The sequence below is a fragment of the Staurois parvus genome, unplaced genomic scaffold (assembly GCF_062004578.1).
Source record: "Staurois parvus isolate SC_StPar_1 unplaced genomic scaffold, SC_StPar_1.0 ptg000549l, whole genome shotgun sequence".
Classification (NCBI taxonomy): Eukaryota; Metazoa; Chordata; class Amphibia; order Anura; family Ranidae; genus Staurois; species Staurois parvus.
The window spans coordinates 3,307,860-3,320,611 of NW_028318345.1; the positions used below are offsets into that span (position 1 = coordinate 3,307,860).

Below are 12,752 nucleotides of genomic sequence, written 5' to 3' on the forward strand. Positions count from 1 at the left end.
TTGATTCCAATTCACTTATGTTAAGGTGCTATTATGTTTATTGTCATAATTAAGGTTGTAGTCTACATATTTTCCCTTGCATATTTAAACAAAAAAAAACAAATAGAACATTTAAAATGAGCCAGCTAAACATTAACTGCGCATGGATCATTAAATCTGAAATAGTAATTGCTGGGAAATGCTTAACTGCCCCCTTTTACAGGATAATAAAAAAAAATAAAAAGTGCAGTCAAGTGTCACTGGCATTTAGAGCATGCCGACAGTGCATCAAATTCTTCAAACAACATTCAGTAGATTCTAATCCTCAAACCAATTTTATGACACTTGTGAATGAAAAATGAGATCCAACAGCTAAGACACTACAATAAAATCTTTATGCATTTCTTTACATACAGAATGCCTGTGCAGCCTCGATATGATAAAAGTAAATCACAATACTAATAGGAAGGGAGTTTTGCACATTTTGTGTTGGATGAACAGTTCCAAATAAAATTAAGTAGGCTTGCTGGAAGGCAATTGTCTAAAACCTTCTTGGAATTTCATTAAGTAGAGCTTATGCCATTCTTCACTAAACAGTGAGCTTTACTTATTATTTAGCTTTAAAAGTAAAATAGAAAGTAAGTGTTGTAAGCAAGAAACGTAACTTGACTCACTCTTTACCTCATAACAGGGTATTCGTGTGATGTTTTAAGTGCTCAAATTAGAAATCTACACCTGAACCCTTTCGCTGCCAGGCCCTGTGCTCCACTTTTATACTCAGGTGGCAGAACATTTTTGTTTGTAAAAGCCCGCCCCCCCCCCCCCCAAACCATACATTTTTCTTTTTTTTAGGCTCTGTGATATCTGCACAAATGTTTATCAACTCACTATTTTTGCTATAAATACACAAAAATAATTATTAGTGGATATATACATGGCAAAAACTTACAAAATTCCTGCTAAATGCCTACGAAATATAAAAGCCAAAACTGTACTGAGATAATAAATATTTGTACATTTTAAATTGCGCCTTTTTTGTGAAATGGCAAAAACAGAAGGTATGCAAAATTGTAAGTAAAAAAAAATTAACTCAAAAACTGGAGACTATCATTTTTCACTTACAACTTTCAGAATTTGTAAACCATACCATACATTTTCTGAGAACACATGACCTGTAGAATAAAAAAAGTGCTACTGATTTTCTAGGCCCTACAATACTTGCGCAATGCTTTATCAACTCACCATTTTCACTAAAATACACTAAATTCATTTTAAGTACACACAAAACACAGCATAACTTACAAAATTCCTGATAAATTGCTACTAAGGTCTTCTTCAAATGGGGAGTACTACAATGTATACCCATGGAGGGCTATGTTTACCCACCCAGGTGTTCCATGCATCTCCAATCAGGCAGTCCCATTCATGTCATTTGGGATGCATCGGCTGCACGGGCACAATTGTTGTGCTCAATCTGACATCCGTGTGGGTGCATGGCCCCGAACGCAGACAGTGTGAGCTGAGGGACATGCACCAGAACCTACACAGATGTCAAATTGGGAGCAGCAGCTGTGTTTATGCAGTTGCTACATCCCAGTTGATATCAATGGGACTGCCTGCATGAAGATACACAGAACACCTGTACATCCCCATGCAGGTAAACATGGCCTCGCAGGGGCATACGCAGTAGTATGGCCAGTGTGAACGAGGCCTATGTTTTCTCTTTTTTATTACGGTTTATTTTGTTTTACAGTTTTATTTTTAATATTTTGTACTTTCTTTGGGTGGGTGGGGGAGGCTTTGGAGAGACATCAGGGATCAAACAATGGAGTCAGCATTTTAAGTATGTGCAGCTGGCTGTGACTCCTTGCGGCTATACAGCTGGATGCCCACTGCACATGTGGGCCATGCAGCATTTTGTGAATGGTCCTGCAGCCTTCTGGGACCTGTGAGGAGAAATTTTGCTCGGATCATCTAGTTGATCCAAAAGGTGGTGGGGAGTGGGCACCTGTCAAAAATTTTCTAAAAATATTTCAGAAAAAGCAGAGGAGGTGAGAATGGAGGAGGAAGAGTGCAACTTCTACTTTTGGGTAAAGTGCCGCTTTAAATAAGGGTACTGTAAGTAATGAAGATGGTTATTGTCATACTTGCTGTAAAGCTACAGTATCAGTCCAATAACAGGACACACCTGCCTTACCTTTCCATTGTCACTGGTCCTTTTATTAACCAAGGCTTTGCCTGTCACAGTGGGAATAAACCTGGAGGGGTCCTCAAGGTCTGGGATCCACAGGAATGGACCACAGCCAAGAACCTCTATAGCACCCTACTGATAACCAAACTCATTGCATTCAGTGCCAGGGATAGCACCCAAGCAGGATCCAGTGCCCAATATTATAGGACATAATTGTGGGGTCCAGGTAAGTTTTCCTAGGTATTATCGAAATTACACTGATATGGATGCACTGCTTCCATTGTTCTAGTAAAAGTCAGCAAAAAGTTGAAGAATCCAAAGTGAAAAAAAAAAATAAATTAGTTAAGCATACAAAACTTCTCCATAGGGGAGAAGAGATCCATCACCTAAGGACACTAGCAACAAAAACCACAGACTCTCAAAGTGGGGTGGGGTTATAGGCGTACCCATAGGGGGAATGCCCAGCAAAGCTTTTGCCAGTGTCCAATTACCTGAAAATTGCAACCTACATTCCAGGGTCTATGAATACACTGTGCGCTGTACTGTACAATATAAAAATGATGATTACTATGAGAAAACACATGTTATATGTTATGAGAAGCACTCTTTTTCAGCATTCCAGCAGAGTGCACCAGCAGTCTCAAAACAAAAACTTTAATATATTGCAGCTTACCAATCATTACATGTGGTGGCTGCATTTGTTTTCTTTTTTAGGCTTTTTCCCTGATGTCACCTGGTGATCTGGCCAATAACATTCCTCCTTTACTAGAGTGCCCCCACTCTAGATGAAGAAGCACAGGGGGCACCTCTGGACAGCAGCATTGCCCATCTAGGGGGAGGGGAGTGTTAGATGTGCTAGCAGATTTAGATACACTAACAAATTGAAGCCAAACTCCAGCTAACACTATAAGTTACAGTTACCGTTTATTTTCCTTTTAGGAATAAAGGTTTTTATCTAAACAAATAAAAGCTGATCATTGTAAGCACCTGTCAGTTGAAAATGGTTTGTCTCAATCCTGAAAATGATACATCTGCAAGACAGCTTGTTCAATTTGAAAAATAGACTTACTGGCCAGATCAGCAGGTGAAAATAAAATAAAGCATAAAAAAGAAAACCAAATGCAGCCACCACATGTAAGAATTGGTAAGCTGCAATATCATAAATGTTTGCTTTTGGGTTTAATACTGCTTTCATCTAGGCAAGTGGTGTATACTCTCCAGCACCTATTACACCATCACTATGATGGGCATCTTCTCTTAAAAGGGTTCGTTAAATGTAACTCAGATGTAATTTAACAAACCAGCAAAGCCAAGTTAATTGTTATAAGCTGATGGAGAGGCACAGTATTTTACCTTTTTGCAATCAGGGAAGACAGTGAGGGTTGGGGAAGATAGTAGGTTAATCCTAACAGACATGTAAAGATAAAACGGAAAAGAGAAGGGTCAAAGAAGAAAAAAAAAAAAAAAAAAAAAAGGGGAGATTGCATTCCAAATGTTCAAATGCATAATAACATTCTATGAAAATGTAGGGGCTCGTCAATAAGATATACATGGTTTCCATATAGTTTTTGGGGAAATCATTTAAAATCACTTAGTTTTTCAATAGTCAAGACTTAGTTTATTTTTGACTGTCCAAAGTTTAAAGAGGTGGTTTTCCAATGATGGCCATCATCACTGAACAACCAGAAGGTATGTAAGGCAGGGGAGTAGGTCCAAGTGCAGACTTAGTAGATGAAGCAAAATTTACATAAGAGCACATCAGCTTTATGGGTCCTAGAACAATTCCAAATCAATATGCAGGCATCTTCAGATGTAATAAGTTCACTTTAAAATATTGGCTAAACACAGACTCTTTGAAGGCCCTGAATGGGTGAAAGATGCATTTTTATTTACTGGTGTCTAGATAGCTTTAGAATGAAATAACACCAATGAAAAACTGGAGAACATAAGAAATAAGTTTAGTTGAAGGCATTTGTATAAAAGCTTACAGAGTATACAAATGATGTAAAAGGTAAAACCATGCATTTCACATACCTGAGAACCAGCTGCTGCATTGTTAATGAGGTTATTGTTGGGATTTGCAATCCAAAATGTGGATGCTGCCCTGAAAGGCACAAAACCGTAAAAAACAGCCAATTAGAATATATAAATTTTAGGTTTTTTTTGTTTTAAATCAACAGCCCCTTTCCATATATTATCATCCACTGACGTAGAGTAGCATAACAGATTTAAAAAAAAAAAAAAAAAAAAAAAAAAAGCATACTGCATATCTATTTATTTTGTTTCTATAACATTTTTACTTTTCTGTATACATATTAAACTTGTTACTTATCAGAAATATTTAATCTTGACAGGATCTACAGTATCTCACAGAAGTGAGTACACCCCTCACATTTTTGTAAATATATTATATCTTTTCATGTGATAACACTGAAGAAATTACACTTTGGGCCCACCAGCTCTATGATGTTGTCATGGAGGAGTGGAAGAGGACTCCAGTGGCAACCTGTGAAGCTCTGGTGAACTCCATGCCCAAGAGGGTTAAGGCAGTGCAGGAAAATAATGGTGGCCACACAAAATATTGACACTTTGAGCCCAATTTGGACATTTTCACTTAGGGGTGTACTCATTTTTCTTGCCAGCGGTTTAGACATTAATGGCTGTGTGGAGTTATTTTGAGGGGACAGCAAATTTACACTGTTATACAAGCTGTACACTCACTACTTTACATTGTAGCAAAGTGTCATTTCGTCAGTGTTGTCACATAAAGATATAATAAAATATTTAAAAATGTGAGGGGTGTACTCACTTCTGTGAGACACTGTATCCATCTATAGTCACAGGATCTAGGCCACCTGTAACTGATTGTTGCACCCAAACTATTTCGATCCCTTTCATGTTTTATTGCTGCATTGCCAAATACTTACATGCAATCAGTGGCTGGATTGGGGATGTAGTTCCCATATACCTTTTCCCTCATGGCTGTACACACAGTGCTATTTCGGTCTGTTGGTAATAAAGTGCCTGGCTTCGTAACCAGTCCGAGGTTGTGAAACAGAGTATTCCTTTGTTCTATGCCATCCTCCAGGAAGAAACAATGGCCCAGTGTGTCATAGCCAATTGTGTCTTTTATCTACAGAAATTAGAAATTATACCTAATGACTATATAATGAAGAGCTTAAGCAGTGCTACAGGCTAAAAAAAAACATATTTATGAAAATACCATTCTTGATTATACCCCTAAAAAGAGCACACAATGTGACATTAGAGTACAATGAAATATGTATATGAGGAAACCACAGATAAATGTAACCTGAAACAGATGTCTGAAGCAACTTTGGCAGAAAAAAAGAGCAAGTTCTGTTGCTTTTACTGTATATCATAACCGTAAGGCCTACTGAGCTGCTTTCAATTTCTGAAGATACTGTCCTGCTTCTGGCAATAGATATACCACCTCAATGCCAAACAGTTTAGTTATAAATGAAAAATAAAACCTCCTGTGCACGACCCTCCACAAACAAAAAAAAAAAAAAATTATAAATAAAAATGTGTAAAAATATTAACCTCATGCAGTGCTACAAATTATAAATCTCAATTGCTGCTGCTATAATCATCCAATGTTCCACAGAGCTGAAAATGTATACACTGCTCAAAACAATTAAAGGAACACTTTTTAAACAGTATAGCATGAAGTCACTTAAACTCCTGGGATATTGATCTGGTCAGTTAAGTAGCAGAGGGGGTTGTTAATCAGTTTCAACTGCTAATGAAATTAACAACAGGTGCACTACATGGGCAGCAATGAGATGACCCCCAAACCAGGAATGGTTTTACAGGTGGAGACCACTGACATTTTTTTCCCTACACATCTTTTCAGACTGTTTTGCACTAGTTTTCCTTTTGGCTAGGGTCAGTGTCACTACTGGTAGCACTACTGGTGGTGATACGTGTAACCTTCAGAGGTTGCACAGGCAGTCCAACTCCTCCAGGATGGCACATCAATACGTGCCATTGCCAAAAGGTTTGCTCTGTCTCCCAGCACAGTCTCAAGAGCATGGAGGAGATTCCAGGAGACAGGCAGTTATTCTAGGAGAGCTGGACAGGGCTGTAGAAGGTCCTTAACCCATCAGCAGGACCAGTATCTGCTCTTTTGTTCAAGGAGGAACAGGATGAGCACTGCCAGAGCCCTACAAAATGACCTCCAGCAGGCCACTGGTGTGAATGTCTCTGACCGATTAGAAACAGACTTCCTGAGGGTGGTCTGAGGGCCCGACATCCTCTACCCCAGGACACCATCCATTGTCACATTAGGAGCATGCCCCAACGTTGTCAGGCATGCATACAAGCACATGAGATTTGATGTGTTTTCAAAGTGTTCCTTTAATTTTTTTTGAGCAGTGTATATACACACTTATAATAACAAATCTTCCTTAGTGATAAAGGTTCCATTATTTCAAACACATGCCCACTTACCAATCTTGTGCTTTATGCCAATCTTCTACTGTGAATCGCCACGTACTCCACAATCCTCCACCACAATCTGCTCACCTGGTGTTTTGACCTATGAAAACTAGGTCAGGATGTGCCTTAACCTTTACATGGACTCTCATGACGCCCCGTGATGGTGGTGTAACACATAAGGTGTGGAGTCGGTGACAAAGGTACATAATACAAGAAGTCAAGCAGAAGGGAGTTCTGGGAGTACAGAATGTGAGACCCATTCAGCACTTTAAGGGGACAGTGTGGACCTTTCCGTAAACAGAATGCAGCATTCATCCTTGCCTTTGAGTAAAGTGCAAACCTTATCTATGGTGCCCTAGATCAGAGCACATTACCATATGTTTTTAGTGGTTCAATACATTTTAATGTGGTTACAGAAAACACTATGATGGCTTTTTTTTTTTTTATTTTGTGCACCACTGGATAACAAATATATCAAGAACCATCTTAAAGAATAGTGGAGCTGTACTGGGAGTATGAAGTAAAATAAGAATCTATCTGGGTTTCAACACCAATCCAGGCTATAACACCCCTTTATAGGGGAAGGCGCATCCTGACCTAGTTTTAGTAGTTTAAAATATAAAGTGAGCAGATTGTGAAGCACATGGTGATTCACAGTAGAAGATTTGGGTGAAGCACAAGATTGATAAGAATTAGGACTGTGTTACAAATAATGGGACTTTTATCACTAAAAAAATATTCTTATTATATGTGGGTATATATAAAAGTTTTAGCGCTGTAACGTGAGATTAAAAATAAGTTCACTTTAAAAAAAAAATAAATGCACATCTTTTGCAGGTAAAAATAATATGCATTTATTAATTTTTTTATTATTATTAATCTTAGGAACCTGTAAAGATCAGATCGTGGGTGCAATGCATAGCTCCTGCAGATTGTCAGTGTAATCTATCTTCCCCTACCTCATAAGGACAGGCATTTACACAATGACAGGAAGAGAATGCGCTACCACAGTGCTCAGTTGTAGTTTTCCCATTCACAGATCTATGTGAATGAATGACACAACCAGGCCAGCAGAGCCCCACAAGGCCGCCGCTTTTTTTAATATTGTGACAGCTAGTTCGGAGAGAAGATCCCAATCTCGCTGTCACTAGAGCACTTTAAATATAACTGTACCAAGGAAAAACTTTAGCATGTACACAATGAATACCTGATTCCATTATTTTTTTTTAGTCAACATGGCTTAAAAAGTTTTCATTCCCCCCCACAAATAAGCTACAGGAAAAAAATAAACCTGAAAGCAGCATCTTGTCTCCGTCTGCTTCAATAGGGACATGAGTAGGAGGCTAATTTCCATGCAAAAGACTAGGTAATGAACACCTGTCAGCTGATTCTTTTAGGACCATGCTCAGTTAATGTGAATCCGTATTGCATATCACAAGGGAGAGTATAAGCTATGCTACTGTGCAAGTAAACTGCCTACTGCATCCAGGCACAACACAAAAACGGAGCATGTAGGATCAGATGTGTTAAAATTTTAAAGATAAAACAATTTTATTGCTGGATATTTGTTATCACTCCCTGTTGCTGTGAATGTAAAGAATACATATTCTAAAGCAGACTTTGATGATCGAAGAAAACGATCTCCATCCCAAAAAAAGGCTGAAAAAGTTAGCAGCCTCCAAATGAACTGTGTGATTTGAACTAATTTTGCAAAACATTAGCAGATGAAGTTATATCTAGTAAAAAAACAGCACAAACTTTGCTACAACTAGTGATATCTTACATACCAACAGGCCATTGGTTGCATGAACTGTGACACATCTGGAAAAGCTATGATGAATGGATAAGCCTTCCACATAAGTGTTCGAACCATCAACATCTCCACAAAGGTGAAAGTGGACAGGGTAGCTTCCCATGATTTGCTGGCCCATGTTTTTCAGTTCAACATTGGATAAATGGACAGAAGTAAAGTTTTGTACAATCTAATAAATAAAGCATATTGTAAACATTTGTGAAATGCTCATAATATTAAAGCTTTCAATATACAATCTAAAAATGAGCTCAAACTGGTCTACACATAGGAGACCACAACATTATTCTGCTGCATGCAGTTTTTAAACTTGTTTGCACCATCATGAGCAAAGTCAGGAGGAGACTACTCATCCTCTATGCACTCTAACTGTTATGAAAGAAACTCATCCAGAGTAAATGTGCAGAGAGTAGTAAACTTGAGCAGCAAGACATTAGTTTCCCTAAATAATACACTGAAAATTGGACACTGGTACAAAGGTTACAGTACTTTGATCACTGCTCCTATATTAAAACCAAAAATATACCTCTCTCGGGCTTACTAAACATTTACAAAGTTTAAATGATATCCTAACTGGCTGCAAACACAAAAAGGTAACAGCTAGAATTCTAAATTGTTTGCACTTGCTGTGATTAATGCAGTTTGTGTGTTTGGCTAATGATTTTTGAGCAATTTTGCATCTAAAAGCACACCAGCATGCACTTACAATATCTGCCAATTTGTTCTGTGAAAATAGCCAATTTTCTGAAATAACTGTACAAATTGTAATGAATTGCAATTTAAATATACACCCATGGTGAAGATTTTTCTTGGTAACTATTCCATCCCAGAACTGAAGGAGATTTAGTGATGTGGATCTCTGTGTTTAAAGCTCCAAGCAGGTTTACAGGAGGAGTATATTATATAATGATCTGGTTTGTGAAAATAACCTGGGTTTAGCTTCTCAGACAATATATTTTCACACTGAACTGCTGTGCACATTCTTTTCTATTACAAGTTTGGATTCACCACTTAAGTATCTAAGATGTGTTTGGCCTTTGCTCGCTTTCCACGACATCCCACACATTGCTCACTGTGCCTAACATAATACAGCACACAGAATAGAGCACTGTGACAAATTTTCCACAGGACTAACGGGAGGGAATGTAAATAGCAAGGAGGAAAGGAGAGAATCAAATATTTTAAAAAATAAAAAAGGTTAAAACTATACAGACCTTGAAAAAGGTCTTATGCGCTTTCCTGCATAGTACAAAATGTATTGGATGTATTATTAGGAAAACAAAAATGTATTACGCAAAGGAACTACGTCATACTGTAATGGATTACAGTGTTGAGTTTGTAACTGCAACTCAACCATGCAGTAAAGAAAGCATTTTACATTAAAAAGCTTTTTTTATTTTTACTTGTGACATATTACGCATAAAATGCAGTTTCCAAATAACACACAAGACAGTTTAAAAAGCATATATTTTATTGAAACAGTCTGGATCGTCTCTGTAACCTTTGATTTTTCTCAGCTCAAAATTCGACTTTTTTTTTTTTACATAGCATGCAAACGTATGCAGACTCTTATCCGTGGATCCACATATATGTGCCACTATGTTTGTGCTGACAGTGCGCTCCCAGCACAGAGACCAAACTCCCACAGGGAACTCAATCTCCTACCAATGATTGGAAACTGGAAGGCCCTGTTCCTGACTAATAGTAATTGTACCTTTTTCTCCTTGCTAGAGGAGAAAAAAGTGTAAACAAAGCAAAACGTGCATTTAAAAAAAAAAAAAAAAAAAATAGAATGATAAAAAGTATAATTTAGGTCACTGAAGGATTACAGTTAAGGTAAAAGGGTCAAAGTTAAGGGTCAAAGGATAAGTGTACTTTATGTAGGATTAAGGCAACTTTCACACTGCTCTGATGCAAAAAAATGCGGTAAAACGCATGTGTTTCTGGTGCATTTTGCACCTGTGAAAAACAATGCACCAAAAACACAACCAATGGTGCGTTTTTGACACGTTTCCATTCATTTTAAGGGGGAGGAGAGTTTGTTGCTTTTTTTTTTTTTTAACTACACCAAACATGCACCAAAAATGCAGCTTGCAGGACTTTGTAAAATGCAAGGGACCTGCAACTAACAAGTGTGAAGAGTTCCAAAGGATTTAAAATGTTCATGCATTTTTCTTCCACTTTTTGAAATGAAAAAAATGGAAGAAAAACTGGTCAGTGTGAAGGCAGCCTAAAAAATATTCTTTTAACTTAGTGTCAGCATGTTTAAGATAGGATAAAAAGAAAACAAAAAAAAAAAAAAGCATAATGTGCACTAGCAAGGAATATACTGTTAAGTTAATTTTATTGTTTTTATCATTTTGTGACCATTTTACTTTGAGAAAATATATCTATCTATCTCCATAAAAAAAAAAAAAAAATATCCATTAGCATTTATCAAATGAAGGCCCAACTTGTCACAAAAAAAAACACAAGGTATATATATATATATATATATATATATATATATATATATATATGAGAAAAGTGCTGCGTACATTGACGGCGCTATATAAGTACCTGTAATAATAAATACATACAATTTTACTAACATGTCAAAGTTTCAAAACTGTGTTCGGGCATTAGGATTTATCATGAAGGGGTTAATTCACAGTTATGCCCTGGTCTTTGTAAGGACCTCTGACTGCAGCTCCCACTAACAGCACATTCTCTAAACATAATCAATGGACGTTTTAGTTTGTCATTATCCTACAGGATGTATACAGCTCCAGTTTGCACAGCACTTTACAACATGAGGGCAGACAGTGCAAATGCAATACAATTTGAGAGAATTAGGAGGGCATGAAAAAAGTTTCCTTATAGTCGTGTCATATTGAAAGGAAACCAGCAGCAGCTACAGATTTTTCTTTACACTTTTAGGCCAGGAAGAAAATTGCATGAAAACATGTTGCATAAAATTTTTTGTAGGGATATTTACTTGACTCTGGGCAAACAATCTATTCGTGAGTACTCTTCACAAATAAAAACCTTGCTAATAAAACGATGTAATTTACCATAATGCAACTGGAAATAAGCTTAAAAAGTGGGTGTGCAAGTAGTATGACCCAATCAGAATTCATTGATTTTTCAATGCTCATATCTCAACATGTTTCAGAAACTAGATGCTAAAAAGTGGGTATTTAGGCACATTCCGATAAGACAAAATGTTATTGTCAATTAAAATAATGGAAGCCTAAAGGTCACACAAGAGCTATATCAATAAGTTTGTGGCCTGCTCCCACCTATTGCTATTGTTTGCTTTATATGTGCTGGCCATACATTATTCAATTTTCTTTCCTTCAACCGCAATACCTTGATTCCTCTGTGTTGATGAGGGAATCCCTTCTACTGCGCAACTGTATTCTGCAGCACGAGGTTTCCTAGCTGTCCGAATACAATGATTACTACTGGTGACTATAGACGGTAGCAGTAACTGTATGCATGAAAACAAACAGGCTGGTTGTACTGAAGTCGATCAAATGATCGATTTTAGTACAACCAGCCTGTCTTTGAATCAAAATTTGCCAGGGTCCTGTTGAGCAGGCCGAATTTTGATTCGTCTATGACCAGCTTAACAGTTATTTTTAGCCATTTCTACCAATCTGCACATGAACAGCCAATCACGCACACAATATCAAAAGACCATGACAAGATGTTAACAAACCTTAATATGCCCTCCAAAAGTGTCATAGCTGAAAAATTGACACAGGTTATTTCCATAACAAGTCTTCTGCATTTCACCTTGGATTACAATATTCCTTGTAAGGTCTCCCACCTCTGCTCGCATATCCACCCCATCTGTAATTTCTCCCATATGGAAGTACAAAGGTGTCTCTAAAGGCCAGAGAAAAAAAAATTCTTAAAAACACAAAAAAAGTTACACATAATAATACCTTAGTAGTGCATTTTTAAAATGACAGATTCAGAACTAAAATATTGCTGAGAGGTCATAAGTCACAAAACACCTTGCAAGGCCACCACACAGGCATCCCTGATAATATATTTGTGAGCATAGATGCTATTCCAGCATTAACCCTTCTCAGGGCATAACAGCAGCCATTATTTGTTTTCATCAATTGCTTTTTTTAAAAATTAATTAATTTCCAGTATAACATTTTTCAAAAATGTCTAAATGTTGATTTTTTTTAAAATCAACATTTAGAATTCAAAAGCAAAACTGGAATGATGGAGGCCAGTTTTGTTCACAAATCAGACCTCTAAAACCTAAATAAATAGGGTTTATTCAGGGTCACTGCCATTCTTTTTACCATT

The 12,752-nt window shown here is 37.2% G+C and overlaps 1 protein-coding gene across 1 annotated transcript in view; it reads right to left on the reverse strand.

Annotated features, from left to right (window-relative positions):
• Positions 1 to 12,752, reverse strand: part of CEMIP2 (cell migration inducing hyaluronidase 2) — a 140,408-nt gene that overhangs the window by 66,111 nt on the left and 61,545 nt on the right. The window contains exons 7-10 of the mRNA XM_089691064.1: positions 12,145 to 12,314; positions 8,419 to 8,613; positions 5,098 to 5,303; positions 4,205 to 4,274 (exon numbers count right to left, since the gene is read on the reverse strand). Of these exons, the coding sequence (XP_089547190.1) occupies positions 4,205 to 4,274; positions 5,098 to 5,303; positions 8,419 to 8,613; positions 12,145 to 12,314 (641 nt within the window). The remainder of the gene's footprint in view (positions 1 to 4,204; positions 4,275 to 5,097; positions 5,304 to 8,418; positions 8,614 to 12,144; positions 12,315 to 12,752) is intronic.